Source organism: Nyctereutes procyonoides, unplaced genomic scaffold, assembly GCF_905146905.1.
Source record: "Nyctereutes procyonoides isolate TBG_1078 unplaced genomic scaffold, NYPRO_anot_genome, whole genome shotgun sequence".
Lineage (NCBI taxonomy): Eukaryota > Metazoa > Chordata > Mammalia > Carnivora > Canidae > Nyctereutes > Nyctereutes procyonoides.
The window spans coordinates 13,106,261-13,122,295 of record NW_026575082.1 but is presented as its reverse complement, the minus strand read 5'-3'; the positions used below and the strand labels follow the sequence as shown (position 1 = coordinate 13,122,295).

The window sequence follows — 16,035 nt, the reverse complement described above, 5'->3', positions numbered from 1 at the left end:
CAGTGGGGCCATGTATGTGGATCATAGAGGAGAAGGAAGGGGAGGGTCAGGAAACTGAGAGATGTTCCAGCATGGACTGGGAAAATATATAGAGGGATGATAGGGTTAGAGCAGACAGGAAGACCTTGAATGTGTGACATGGTGGATGGAGGGAGATATGGTTGGGGTGGGCAAAAAGGGGGTAAATCTCTAAAGGGATCACAAGGTGATTGAAGGAAGAAGAGCTTTTGAAGGAGCAAGAGTAGGAGACTAGGCATAGGGACCTTACTTCCTGATTCCAAGATATGAGTGGGTGTCCCAGGGAAGACTGTGTGGTGTGTGGACCTCAGGGGAAAGCCAGAATTCCCTGTAAAGGGCCTGGTAGAGGAAATGCCTTAGGAAAAAGTAGAGGGCTTGTGGATATAGCTGAGCTACACACCAGAGGGTCTGGGTCACAGAGAAAGCAATCAGAAGACATATACTGATAGGGATGTTCAAACATAGAACATTATTGCCAACTCAAAGATTTCATATCATTTTAAGAAAATAGCATCATTTCAATGGCATCCAGGGTTAACTCCATAACAAAGTGCTGATTCTTTCCAAACCTTACTCAATTGGTGTATCTTCCAGTGACAATGAGAAAGAAGAATTAATTAAGTACTGTTTTGAGTTTGCTTAAAGACCTGTAATCACAATATTAAAAAAAAAACAGAAGCAAATTGAGATTGTTGAGATTGGCACAGACATTACCCATGCCCTTAGAAGGTGCATCACTGAATTGCTTCCTTCAGTAGTCATGCAGGTGAGAGGGAAGAGCTCAAGTGTCCTTCTGGGATTTGTTTCTTGGCAACAATGACAAATCTTCACACCCTTTATCCAAGACTAAAGCTGAGAATAATCCAAACATTGTTTCTTTAAAAAAATTTTTAAATTTCAATTCAATTTAATTAACATATAGTATATTATTAGTTTCAGAGTAGAGCTGAGTGATTCATCAATTGTGTACAATACCCAGTGTTCGTGACATCACGTGCTCTTCTTAATCTCCATCACCCAGATACCCCATCCCCCTACCCCCTCCCATCTAGCAACCTTCAATTTATTCTCTATAGTTAAGTTTCTTATGCTTTGCCTTCCTCTGTGTTTTCCTCTTATTTTAGTTTTCCTTCCCTTTTCCGAAATTCATCTGTTTTGTTTCTTAAATTCCACATGAGTTAAATCACATGGTATTTGTCTTTCTCTGATTGACTTATTTTGCTTAGCATAACACCCTCTAGAGCCATCCACACTGTTGCAAATGGCAAGATTTCCTTCTTTTTGATAGCTCGGTAATATTCCAAATTCCATTTCATTTGATAATATTCCATTGATAGCTGAGTAATATTCCATACATATATATATGTTTATATATATCATCTTCTTTATCCATTCATCTGTCAATGGACATCTGGGCTCTTTCCATATTTTTGCAATTGTGGATGTTACCGCTATAAACACTGGGATGCAGGTGCCCCTTCAAATCACTATGTTTGTATCCTTTGGATAAATACCTAGTAGCAAGCAGTGTTTCTTTAGTGGACTAGTAGAGACAGTAGGGATGTTTCAAGATTAACAGGAAAAACTGGAATTTGAAGGTGTAATTTTTTATTGAGTTTTTTAAATTTCAGAAATAGTGTTGTTTTCCTGAAATCAGTGAGCTTGTTGGATGTTTATGAATTATTGGTCCTTAGCCCAGTGTTTGGCACAGAGTAGACTCTCAAGAAATGTTTACTGAGTCAACTAAAATGAGAGCTTTCATAATTCATGGAAAGAATGCTTAAGAACAAGAGTGGTGTGTGTGTGTGTGTGTGTGTGTGTGTGTGTGTTTAGCTGCCTGCCCAAATTTTTCTTACTAATTTTTCTGGTTCTTTTCTAGCAAAATAGTTCTCTTTCATTTTCTTCTTTGCATTTGGCATCTCAAAATAATGCAACTCCTAACTGCTAAGTTAACTTTATTTCAGAGACTGGGTTTGTCAGGACACAGCCTTGTACATCCACGGTAAGTATGCTTTAATTCAGCTTTTTGTCAGGCTATAAACTAGTGGTTTCCAACCTTGTCAGCACATCATAATCACCTGGGGTGATAACAATTCTGATGTCTGCTTCTTTACTGATTTAGTTGTCTGTGGTAAGGCTTGGGCAATGTTTTTGTTATTTTTTGTTTCCCAGGAGACCTGAGTGTGTATCCAAGGTGGAGAACCAGTGCTCCAAACAATTCTTTTCAGAGGATCCCCGAGATCACTGGGGATGAAGGCCCTTTTACAATCTTTCCACCTGGGTCATAATTCATTCGACTTGGCCATTTTGGTCCTGGGTTGAGCTCCTGCTTTTAGTTTTATTTAGCTGTCTGGTTGATTTTTATATCTTTATGCTTGAGCCTCCAAGATCCTTTATAATGGATTTTGGAGAAGTTAAAATTTAAACTCTATTTCTCTATGTCATAAGGCACAGCCTTTTTGAGTACACAAAACCATTGCTGACAGCAAATGCATAAATTCATGACCATGAGTGGAAGAAACAGAAAAGCCAATCCTCAGTTTTGTCATAAACCTTGCATGCTAATTTTTATTAGGGAATTCGTCATTGAGAAACCAAAGGTTGTTTCACTGGAACTGCAACGATAATGACTAGGGAGAGGCAGAGAGAATGCTATAAATTCAAGATCTCAACAACTCATGTTACACATGCTTCTTTTGGTTCCTCGCTCAAGCCGCCTCTGCTTCTTCAAAAACCAGGTAAGTTCTTTCTTCAGTTTCATCTGAAGACTTCTGTGTCTTAAGAACACTGATGTTTGTTGATTTGAAGAAGTACTTTTATTGTGCAATTTTCCTTGGGCTGGTTTTATTTACTGTAGAGCCTGCACAGCCATGACAATATATCATCATAGTGTTTGACAGTAAGTTAATTTTATTTCTGAGTTAACTTGCAAGGAATCCCTGCAAAGAAATTTGGGGTTGAAATGGAAGTTTTAACATCAAATGTGGAATGCCTTAGCAGGGATGGGCACTTGCTCATCAAAGTAACCCCTTCAAAGTATTTAGGCTTTTAAAACATTTTATTCTGCGTTAGTCTCATTCTTGTTTTAGGATTTTTCTTCAAGCCTTTATTAATCAGTTATAACACAGCTGGTGGGGAAGAAAATAGGTGTTTTATTTATTTTTGTAAATATTAACTGCTCTTTAAAATTATTTTTGTGTGTGTGAGATAACAAAAGTCGTATGAACTCATGGCACAAGCCTGAAACAATATAGAAAAGTATAGAAAAGAAAACACTCTCTCTTTGCTCTTTAGGGAAAATTCAGCCCAGAGTCAAATTTTTATGCCGTTAGGGATTGGGGTAAGAGAATAAATGCATTCTGCCACGCTCTGCATTCGATTTAGAATCATCTGAGAAATAGAAAGTATCACAGAAGGAGCCACTGTTGGCTTCATTATTTTAAGGCTGGATTGGAGAACATTGCTTGGACCTGAGGCCAGTGGGGATTCCTAGGCCTTTCCCTGGCCTGGTCAAGGGCCAGCAGCTGGACAGTTAGATAGGAGCAGGCCAGGGCTGGGTCTGCCAGGGGGAGATTAACACTGTAGGAGGCAGCGGGCAGGCAGGTGCAGGCAGGCTCTGGCAGAGAACAAGAGAGAAGAAAACCATTTAGGCGTCAACCCTGCTGCCTGGAGAAATGAGAACAGAAACACCAGCTGATGCCAGATTGATTCATGTCTCCTGTCCAGAGAAGGCCAAGAAAAGGCAGAGAAGCAGATAACAGTGACTTTTCCCTGGGAGGATGAAAATCTCTATTTTCTGAATCAATGCAGGGAGAGGAAGAGAAGCAGGAAGGGTTCCTGTGACATAATGCAATTCAAATAAGTGTAATGTTTTTATTTGGTTTTGGTTGTCGTTGTTCTAGATCTTGCCGGAATCTTCATGGATTCACTTGGTGCAGCATACACTCACTTTGGGTTTAATCTCTTCCAAAAACTGAATAAAATAAATGATGGCAACATCTTCTTTTCCCCTGTGGGCATTTCTGCTGCCATTGGCATGCTCATCCCAGGGGCCCGAGAAGCCACCGCCATGCAGTTGCAGAGGGTAAGGAGGTTCCCATTGCGGTCCAGCATGTCTCTGGGGGTAGCCCTCTAGCATTACCTTGAAATGGGGCCTGGCAACAGAGAATGAATGCATAGGAAGACACAGAACAATTTCAGATCTATTAGGGCAGTCCTCCTCCTTCTCCAAGTACTGTCATGCTATCTGCTCCCTAGTGCTTGAAATTCCTTTGAGTGGGGGCTGAGTGAGTGGCCTTCTCCAAAGTCATTAACCTCATAATTAAAGATGGAGTGTGAAGAACAAAGCCTACTGGAAGAAGTTGCAAAATCCCCACTAGGCTATAAATGAGACATCAAAGGTCAATACATGAATGGATAAACCACTGTAGGTGAGATCAATGGGCAGTCAAGACCTCTGCAGATTTTGAAAGGACAGAGAAATGTTACCTGTTTACCACTAAGGTTTCTTTAACAAACATTTTGCTGTCTTCAGACTGATTCTGTGTGAGGGTTTCTCTATTCTGATCATAAACAATATTTTCTGTCCCTTCCAGATGCTTTTCTCTGAAAAAGACACAGGGAGCTCAAGGAACAAAACCGAAGAAAGAGAGGTGAGGAGACATGTGTTGCTACCTTCAGGATTTGGCTGCTTTGTGATGTGGGCTCCCTGGGAAAATGTGTAACAGAGCTAATAGTTCACACTTATTTTTAAGGAATTACAATCACTGCATCCAAGTAGAGTTGCTAGTATTATACAATAATAAACCCTTAATATTAAGAGGAGACTAACTTTTAAAAAAGAATATTTATTTATTTACCTGAAAGAGAGGGAGAGAGAGCATGTGCGGTGGTGAGGAGAGGGAAGCAGATGGAAAGGGAGAGAAAGAGCCCCCCATGGGGGCTCATTCTCCGGAACCTGAGATCAGACGTGAGCTGAAACCAAGGATCAGACACTTAACTGACTGAGCCTCCCACGTGCCCTGAGACTTTAAAGCACATTGACCACTCTGATGTAAATGCCCATAGATTAAATGTAAATGCCACTTTGGGGCGGAGTGAATGGATTTAGGAGTTGAACAGATTTGAGTTCAAATCCTGACTCAGTCACTTCACAGCCATGCTACTTTGGGCAAGTTATTTTCTTTGAGCCTCTATGAAGTGGTCAGTGGAGTATCTGGAACACACTGGCGACTCACCCAGCAATAATGGCGGTGGTAGGAGGCAATACTGTTACTACATTCCATTTTTATTTTAAGCCCCCTTGCTGATATTTTATTTCAAAAATATATTAGCATAGGACCAATGACTTCTTAGGGTCTCTTCCAACTCTAGGGTTGTAGTATTCCTTGCCTAAAGGACGATCTGCTCAAACATGGGGAAGTCTGTAGGTCAGGGCTGGCATCTGGAGATGGTTAGAGACCTAAGGAGGAGCACATCTGCCTGACAGTAGTTGCAGCTCAGTCCCAGACGCTCATAAAATCATGGCTCCAATCTCCCAGCAATATGAGCTGTTCATTTCACAATCCCACATGGCCAGGTTGTCTGGCTGGCTCAATGGCAAGTGGAGAGTCAGGCTTCTTTACAAAGTTTGTGCAACAGAACTGGGTCAGACAGCTGCTCCACTGTCCACTCAATCAAGGAACACGGTTATTCTCAGAGCACTCTCTCTCCCAAGGATGTAGCCCATACAGAATCTGTATGGGAATTAGAAAAAAGAACCCCCTCTTGGACAGATGCCCACTCCTGGCTTGGTGATGGGGATGAGGGTTGAATTTCAACTTTGTACAGGGCACAACTTGTACAGCTCTGCATAGAAATTATGTCCCTTTCTCAGGACTTTTCTGGGAGCCACAAAAGTACAAAGACTAGAATCACTGACTGAAAGGATATGAGGATTGGGGCCTTCTTGGAGGGTCATCTACTCTAATCTCCTTTTTCAATAGATGAGAAAACAGATGAGTAGAGTAAGCTGCTCAAAAATATGATAGATGTACATTTGATTATCACATGAATTCAGAGTATTCTGAACCTTGCTTTTAAAAATTGAAGTTAGGAGTGTCTGGTGGCTCAGTTAGTTAAGCATCTGCCTTTGGCTCAGGTCATGATCTCGGGGTCCTGGGATCCAGCCCCGCATCAGGCTCCCTGCTCAGTGGCGAGCCTGCTACTCCTCCTGCCTCTGCCCTTCTAGGGCACTCCTGCCCACTCATGCCCTCTCTCTCTCAAATAAATAAAATCTTTAAAAATTTTTTGAAGATAAAAATGTTAAGATATTGTGTACAAAAAGTAGTAGGAATTCTTATACAATTCTGCAATTCTGAATACCCTTTAATTCTCCCCTTCAGTATAAGTTATAAACTATTGACAGATTAGCGGATGCCTCCAAGTACTTTCCTTGAACACATCCCCATCCTCTCCTGAAAGAAGTTCCATTGTCCTGAACTTGGTGTTTGTTATTTCCATTTAGGAATGATTTCATTGCACATATTTTTTAAAAATTATCCTTTGCAACCTGATTATTTTTGGCTCAGGAATGTATTTACAAGATTCATCTATTTGAGGTGGATACTTGTAGATCTCCTTGATTCATTTTCATGACTGTTGGTCCATTTGCCCTGTTGAGTGATTTTTTTTCATCCTTCCTTCCTATTACAAACAAATGACTCTTCCTCTTTTCTTTGATTATTTACTTATTTGACAGAGAGAGTCTGAACAGGAAGAGAGGCAGATGGAGAAGGAGAAGTAGACTCCCTGTTGAGAAAGGAGCCTGATGTGGGGCTCAATCCCAGGATCCTGGGATCATGACCTGAGCCAAAGCTGATGCTTAACTGACGGAGCCACCCAGCCGCCCCACAAATGACCCTTTTTATACAAGTCTTGTAGTTTACCTGAATGAGAGTATCTCCGCCCAGAGCTTCTAAATATGGCAGCCATTGAATTGGCTATAGAGTACTTGAAATACATCTAGCTCAAACTGAGAAGTGCTCTAAGTGTCAAATATAAATCAGATTTATGAGAAAATAGTGTTGAAGGAAAGCTGTTTTACTACTCACAGCACTTCCAACAACAAATGTGTGGATTCTTTCCCTCACATTAAACAATTTTGAGATTAACTGCCAGGAGTCAGAGCAGACCCCACACATTAAGGGCTCCATTCTACAAGACTTGCCCTACTTCAGGTTGCAAGGAAGTGGGTTCCCAGAACACCCACACTTCTGTCCAACTTGGCTACAAATCAGAGGATCACATTGCCCACTACTCAAGTTTCATAATTTGCTATAATGGCCCACAGAACTCAGGGAAACACTAGTTTAATATAAAGGATACCAATGAATAGCTAGATGAAGAGGTATATAGAGTGAGGTCTCAAACTGTCCCAAGAACAAGAGCTTCTGTCCCTGTGGAGTTTGGGGTACATCACCCCCTACCAGCGCATGGATGTGTTTCCCAACCCAGAAGCTCTTTAAACCCTGTAGTGTAGGGATTTATGTGAAAGCTTTATCATAAAGGCATGATCAATTAGGAGCTCTATCTCTAGCCCCTCTTTCTCTGGAGGATGGGAGATGGGGCTGGAAATTCCTAAGCTTCTAATTACAGTTTGGTCTTTTCTGGTGACCAGCCCTCACCTCGAAGCTATTCAGGATCCCACTAAGAGTTGTATCATTAGAACAAAAGATGCTCCTATACCAGGAAATTCCAAGGGATTTAGGAGTTCTGTGTCAGGAAATGGGATCAGAGAACAAATATTAAAACAAAAAATGTTCCTGGTACCCCTATCACTCAGCAAATTACAAGGTTAGGATCCAGAGAAAGAGACCAAATATACATTTTTAAAAAATGTCACAGATGTAAAATATCTCATTTTTATGTGTCATTTTAATTGAAATGATATTTAATAATTATGTATTAATATATAATTATTATGTTTTTGTTGAAATGATGTTCTAGATAGATTTGGTTTGATAAAGTATAATATTAAATTTGATTTAATCTGTTCCTCTTTATTTTTAAGAATGTAATTGTTTTTTAGATTTAATTTATTTATTTGAAAGAGAGAGAATGAGCAGGGGAGGGACAGAGGGAGAAGCAGATGCCTCACTGAGCAGGAAACCTGATGCAGGGCTCAATTCCAGGACCCTGGGGTCATGACCTGAGCAGAAGGCAGACACTTAACTGTCTGAGCCACCCAGGTGCCCCAAGAATGTAATTACTAGAAAACTTAAAGTTATATATGTGGCTCACATTTTGCGGCTTGCATTATATTTCTATGGGACAGTACTGGCCTACAGTATATATCTAGGAGGTAGGGCTTATGTATTTTGACTTTATTAAATATTAACAAATTGTTTGCCAAAGGGATTACACCAATATCTATTCCACTTAGCAGCGTACATTGGCCCATTTCACACAGTCGTACAGAGACAGTGGGACCTGAAACCCCACTGGCCTTGAAATTCCTAGTCATTGACATTCATGTACAGTTGACCCTTGAAAAACATGGGGTTGAATGGCACAGGTCCTCTTAGATGAGGATTTTTGTTTTGTTTTGTTTTGTTTTTAAAGATTTTGTTTATTCATGAGAGACACAGAGACAGAGGCAGAGACACAGGCAGAGGGAGAAGCAGGCTCCTCACAGGGAGCCCGATGTGGGACTTGATCCCCAGATCAGGGATCATGCCCTGAGCCAAAGGCAGATGCTCAACCATTGAGCCACCCAGGCGTCTCAGGATTTTTTTTTTTTTTGGACAGATATAACACAATACTGTAAATGTATTTTCTCTTCCTCGTGATTTCCTTTTTTCTTTCTTTTTTCTTTTTTAAAGATTTTATTTATTTATTCATGAGAGACACGGAGAGAGAGGCAGAGACACAGGCAGAGGGAGAAGCAGGCTCGTTGCAGGGAGCCCGATGTGGAACTCGATCCCGGGACTCCAGGATCACGTCCTGAGCGGAAGGCAGACACTCAACCGCTGAGCCACCCAGGCATCCCTCATGATTTTCTTAATAATATTTTCTTTTCTTGAGCTTTCTTTATTGTAAGAATATACCATATAATATATATAACATATATTGTGTTTTGATTTTGCAGATTGACAAGACAGAAGAGATACATCACCAATTTCAAGAGTTTTTGAATGAGATAGGCAAACCCACTAATGATTATGAACTAAAAATAGCCAATAGGCTCTTTGGAGAAAAGACATACCTCTTCCTTCAAGTAAGTTTTGCTGTGTTCACCACATCTGTGAGTAGTATTGGTGAATGGCCAATGGCCCTTTTAGGACTGTATGCCCCAGAGGCTGCCCCAGCTGACTGCCTGGCTCAGCCCACATCCCTGGGTGTGTCCTCTTGCCTGTTCTCCAGACATCCAGGCCCTTTGGGAGTTTTTAATTCTGGCAGTCTAAATGAGTTTTACCTCAATCCTGTTGCACGTGCAAAAAATATGCATGGAAGTACTCAAAGTGATTTGCCCAGGTTCTAAAGTTTCCTGCTAACAATGTCGGTCATCTTAATGTAGAGATTACATTTATTTAGAGATATTGGAAATGGATAAATTGAATTTTCAACCTCTTTCTATTCCTTCCCTATTCTTCCTAAAGAAATACTTAGATTATGTGGAAAAATATTACGATGCTTCTCTGGAACCTGTTGATTTTGTAAATGCAGCAGATGAAAGTCGAAAGAAGATTAATTCCTGGGTTGAAAGTCAAACAAATGGTAGAGTATGGATCAGTCATTTATCATAACACACTTCTTGAGTACCTGCTATGAGAGAAGACCTGAGCTTGATACCGCATGGGATACCAGAGTGCACAAACTTTTTTGGGGGGTGCAGACTTGAGATAAGTTGTTCAGGGTTAGAAGGGCGGGACACGGCATGAAGAGTAGGAAAAGACACTACAGATGGTGGAGTGGTCTCAGGAAATGGGAGAGCCAAGGGGCACCAGGGAGGCACCACAGGTAGCCATCTTCATGGAACACATAGTGGAGAATGATTTGCACGTGGCTGTGGATCACAATATCTCTGGGGCTCCTGAAATTGGACTCATGTCTGTGTTGGATTCACATCTTTTCCTTTATATCAGAGCTTTCCTTTCTGAGTCTGGGTCCCTAAGTGGAAATGTCACAGAGTGTTTTCTTTCTCTTTGTCAAATGAGAAACATTCAGCCTCCTTCCATCAAGACCTGCCTTTACTACCTACAGCCAGGGCTGCCCAGGCTTCATCTCTACCTGAGCGTCATGCAGGGGTGATAACACCTTTCATCCCCATCCACAGCAGAGAACTTGACAGAGCCCTCACTTCATTCCCCCTCCTTATTTCCTACTATGAGCCAAGCGCACAGGAAATACTGGAGAGTGCTATTAATATGGAAATATACTTTGGGGAATAATCATTGATACTTTAGTGTTAGAGTTTCAGAATACATTTAAAAAAATTCCAGTTATCATGAAGACATTATTATTTCACAATGCATTTTTGTCTTCATATGTAGTCCAAAAAATGAAACAAAATTTGAAAAAGCAACAAAAAAGAGGGCCTATCAAAGGGTTGATTGAAGGATTGTCAGTGTGGAATGGGCTAAACCCAGAGACAAAAGCATTAACTCCTTTTCCAATAATATAAGAAATCTTTAAGTTTTGGGTGGTAACTCTATCAAATGGGTAAAAATAATAACAGCTAACACCTACTGAATGCTTCTCATGAGCCAGATGATGTTGTAAGTGCTTTACACATATTAAGTCATCTACTCCTTGCTTGCAAGAACTCTATGAGGCAGGTTTTATTCCTGTTTTACAGATTTGGAAACTGAGGCACAGCGAGCTTAAATAACTTGCCTGAGATTCCTCAACCTATAAGAGGCAAAACTGGATGCTAACAGAGGCAATCTGATCCAGAGCTCGAACTCTTAACCATCACACCTCAATTTATCCAGTGGGATAAATAGGCGATGGGCAAAGTGAGAACCTCCCTACGATTCTGGCAGCAAACATTTTGTCGGCAAGGCCTTCAGGTGCTGACCTGGCTGAGTTTTTAATGATGAGTCAAGTCCGTCTGCATCATATTTGCCATGTATAGCACTTGTGATTTTTGAGGATGGGCCAATATTTTTGTTATTGTTTGTTTGCAGAAAAAATCAAGGACCTGTTTCCAGATGATTCTCTAAACAGCCTCACCAAGCTGGTGCTGGTGAACATAGTTTATTTTAAAGGGCAGTGGGACAGGGAGTTTAAGAAAGAAAACACCAAGGAGGAGGAATTTTGGCTGAATAAGGTATGGTCCTTAATTTATTTATGCAATGTGTTTACACCTGGAATGTAAAATCTAATGTCATATTTGAGCAAGTGTACATGGTGAATAGTAAGGGGGACCCTGAGGCTCTGATCTTTAGCATTGTTTTATGTTGAGCTAATTATTTTGGTGAGCTAACTCTGTTGTCTTATGCTTCTTTTGACATTGTGTGGTCTGTTACTTTGTTGCAGAGTACAAGCAAATCTGTGCCAATGATGACACAGTGCCATTCCTTTAGCTTCACCTTCCTGGAGGACTTGCAAGCCAAAATCCTGGGGATTCCATATAAAAACAATGATCTAAGCATGTTTGTGCTGCTGCCCAATGACATAGATGGTCTGGAGAAGGTAAAACCTTTCGTCTCCCCAATCTTGCTTTTATTTCCCGAGGCTTGGCATCCCAAATCTTGTTTCTGGGTTAGCCTGGAAACAGGGCTTCTGATAGGGATCTGGTGTCTGGCAGTGCCAAGCAGAAGATATTTCTCATTTTGTGCAGCAGCTATAAATGGATGTCTAAAAAGGAGCATAAGAGGGTATCAGGTTTATTGAAAACAATCCATACTAAAATATTTGGGGATGACCTAAAATGAATATTTAAGGTCAAATGGGAGTCCTAAAGATCAGTAACCATTCTGAGAAATGGTTACTCTCTATATACCTTTTCCCCAGAAAGTTGCATTTGCACATACAGCAAATTTTGCATCCTGTTCAGCAGTCTATTAGAGCTCCTGAATTTCTTTCTTGGACCTTTAATTTCTTTTTAAGTTTTTTTTATTTTTTTCATTTTGGAGCAGTTTTAGGCTTACAGAAGAACTGAGAGAAAGGTACAGGGATTTCCCATGTATCCCCTGCCCCTACACATACATATCTCCCTTCATAATCAATATTACTTACCAGAATGGTAATTTTTTCTAACCAGGAATGAACCCAAGCTGACACATAATAATCACTTAAGACCTTTGATCTTGAAGCTCTTGATTAATTCCTTTGACTTAAAACTAGAATAAGATACCACCTAGAATGGGTCCAGTACATGGAAAACACTCAATAAATAATAGATAGTATATTATTATAATACTAGATGCTATTCTGTTGCTGTAAAACATCTCTAGCAGCATTATACATTGGAAAAATTGGGGACAGCAAAATGACAGTAGGTATGAAAGCTTCAAGAGTATTCATACTCTGATCCCCAAATCCCAGTTGTGGGGATTGCCTTAGGGAAATAATTCAACAGAAAAAATATTGCCTTTCTTTATTCATGAGAGACACACACACAGAGAGAGAGGCAGAGACATAGGCAGAGGGAGAAGCAGGATCCCAGTGGGGAGCCGGATGTGGGACTCCATCCCAGGACCCTGGGATCACAACCTGAGCAGACGCTCAACCGCTGAGCCACCGAGGTGTCCCAAAAATTGCCTTTCTGAACGAAATCAGGAATTTCTGCATTAAATGTACTAGGATACCTAGTTTAAAATTCATCATCATCATCATCATCATCATCATCATCACTGTTATTCTGTGATCCACAGTATCTATCAGCATCTATCATGCTGGATACATACCAGATGACTGTAAAATGAACAGATGAGTATTTGGCAAAACTTATCAGCTCAATGGAAACATTATCTATTAGTTTGAAGATATTTGGGAGAGATACAGATCTGTGAAAAAGTTTACATTAGAACAAATAATATGGACATTCAGGGTGATTACACCTATGTAAATATATATATTATATAATATAAAGTATATTAATAATAACATTTTAATTATATATAATTCATATAAGTATACAACTTAATATATATAAATTATATATCATATATTCATAAAAGACTATAGAGGAAGAGTTAAAAATGACATGATATGTATTAGATTGGTAGAATAAGAATTTATTTCTCATCTTTAAAAATTCACTTAACACTATTGACTTTTCATGTATACACAGATAATTTAAATAAAGAAGTATAAGTCACCTGCCTGCTATTTAAAGACAAGGGTCTAGTGAAATAAAATGGCTATATTTATTAAAATTAATTATTTCTAACTGATACAAATCAGTGTCACGGTGTTTCCACTTTGTATTGGGATAATCATACCACCTTCCCCTCCTTTTTAATTTTTCTTAATAGATTCTAGATCAAATAACTCCAGAAAAATTAGTAGAGTGGACGAACCCAGGGTACATGGAAGAAAGGAACGTGACCTTGCACCTGCCCCGGTTTGAAGTGGAGGACGGTTACAATCTGGAGGCCGTGTTGGCAGCCATGGGGCTGGGGGATGCCTTCAGTGTGTGTGGAGCTGACTCTCCCGGGGTGCTCTCACACTCCAGGCTGCACGCACAGAAGTTTCTACATAGGTCCTTTGTGGTGGTAACCGAGGAAGGCACAGAGTCTACAGCAGCCACCAGTGTGGGCTTTGCCCTCAGCTCTGCGCTGAGCTGTGAACACTTTCATTGCAATCACCCTTTCCTGTTCTTCATTAGGCACCATGAGTCCAACAGCATCCTCTTCTTTGGTAGATTTTCTTCTCCTTAGGACTCTCTTTGCTTTGGCAGAAAACCAGCGTTGGAGTTTTGTTTAGACTATGGAAATAGCCCAATCTTAAAAATATTGTTTTACTCGCTTGTATTCTAATCTCACCATCAAAATCAGTGATTTAATGACTGTAATAGGGTGTGTGTGTGTTTGTAATTCTCTTTGAGAGTGAAATGTCCTTTAGTTTGTGCCATGTATAAAGTGAGTTAAATCGAGGCTCATTAGTAATCTCCTGTTGATTTCTTCTGAAAGTAAGTCAACTTCTCATAGCTTTGTGCACTAATTCGTGAGAAACAGACTCTTCAGTAAAGACTGTGGACTGGTGTTTCTGGGAGTCTCTCTAGTTCTAATAGTTTGACATAATGCACAAATAAAATCAAAGAATAATTTCCTCAATTCATGTGATATTTTTTTCTTTCTCAGAAGTGTGGCCAACTGCAGAGAGGAGAATTTAGAAGCACGTTAGCAAAGCATAAATTAAAGCTTAATGCCAGAACAAAATAAAACAATGTGTTAGACAAAGAGGAGTCCCATATTTTCACCCTCTCTTCTAATGGAGTATTTTACCTGCTGTCAGTTGTGTGAGCATTTTGATATTGTGAAACAAATGTGATTTTGAGAAGGTAAATATTAGAGCTGATCAATATTTTTACCCTGTAATTTTTTCAAGTGACAATAAATATTTGGAATGACTTTTAGAAGAGTGTTTTCTTTCTTTTTTGCCCATTTACGTATTTCTGGTTATTTTGCAAGTGAGCTGTGGGCACTACCAAATAGTATTTTCCTGAAGTTGCTGTTTGAGAGGTTCTCAATCTATTGCGGATACTCTTTGTTGGACCTACTCTTTTTTTGAGTTTTTAACAAGATCCCATTACTGATTTATTTTTTAAGAGCTCCATTGAGCTATAATTTACCTATAATAAAATTCACACATTGTAAATGTACAATTCAATAATTTTGTTAAGTTTCTACAGTTGTGCATCTACCATCACACTCCGGTTTTGGAAAACTTCCATCATCCTAAAAACTTTTCCTTATGCCTTTTCCCACCCCCAGTCCCAGACAACTATTGATTTGTTTTCTGTCTTTATAAAATTTTATTTGACATTTCATATACATGGAAAAATAAAATAAGTAGTTTTTTGCATCTGTCTTCTTTAACTTAGCACAATATTTTCAAGGTTCATCCAAGTTGCAGCATGAATCAATATTTTATTCTTTTTATGGCTGAGTAATATTCTATTACATGGATATGTCAGATTTTTTAAATCTATTCATCAACTGATGAACATTTATAACATCTCTATTTTTTTTGGCTATTATGAATAATGCTGCTATGGACATTTTGTATACAAGTTTTGTGATACAAAACTTCTCTTAGGTATATACCTAGGAATGGGATTGCTGGGTCTTATGATGTCTTTTTGTTTGTCATTTTGAGGAACAGTCAAATTGTTTTCCAGAGTAGCTGCAATCATTTTTACAATCCCATAGCAAAGTATGAGGGTACCAATTTCTACTTATCCTTGCCAATAACTTGGTATATTAAAAATTTAGCTGTCCAAATGATTGTAAAGTAGTATCTCATAGCTTAGTGGTGTCTTTTGAAGTGCAAGTAGTCTAATGTAGCAATATTATCTTTGAAAGATAATGCTCTTTCCCTAATTCAAGTTTACAAAGACTTCCACCTGTTTTCTTCTAGAAGTTTCATAGTTTTAACTCTTCCATTTAAATCCACGGCTCATTTGTGTGTGTGTGTGTGTGTGTGTGGTGAGGTAAGGGTCTAAGTTGTGATTTTTTTTGACTATGGATATACAATTAACACAGCATCATTTATTAAAAAGACAATCCTTTCTGCACTGAATTGTCTTGGTGTCTTTATCAAAAACAATTAACCATAAATATAAGGTTTTATTTCTGGGGTCTCAATTTTGTTCTATTGAACTATATGCCTACTGATATGACAATACCACATTGTCTTGATTACTGCAACTTTGTAACAATTTTCGAGCCAAGTAGTGTAATTACTTTGTTCTTTTCAAGACTGTTTTGGTTATACTAGGCTTTGTGCATTTTTATATAAAATTTCGAATCAGCTTGTCAATTTGTTTAGAAAGCCTGTTGGGATTTTGGTAGGAGTGGTATTAAA

General features: G+C 39.3%; 1 protein-coding gene across 1 annotated transcript; it reads left to right on the top strand.

Moving 5' to 3' along the window:
* Window positions 1-2,629: 2,629 nt before the first annotated feature.
* On the top strand, window positions 2,630-14,578 carry LOC129514594 (serpin B13-like). The gene is made up of 8 exons (XM_055333316.1): window positions 2,630-2,756; window positions 3,921-4,102; window positions 4,614-4,670; window positions 9,146-9,274; window positions 9,657-9,774; window positions 11,187-11,329; window positions 11,539-11,694; window positions 13,482-14,578. Exons 1-8 carry the CDS (start codon window positions 2,645-2,647, stop codon window positions 13,884-13,886), a joined length of 1,302 nt encoding a protein of 433 aa, XP_055189291.1. The 5' UTR covers window positions 2,630-2,644; the 3' UTR covers window positions 13,887-14,578.
* Window positions 14,579-16,035: the final 1,457 nt, after the last annotated feature.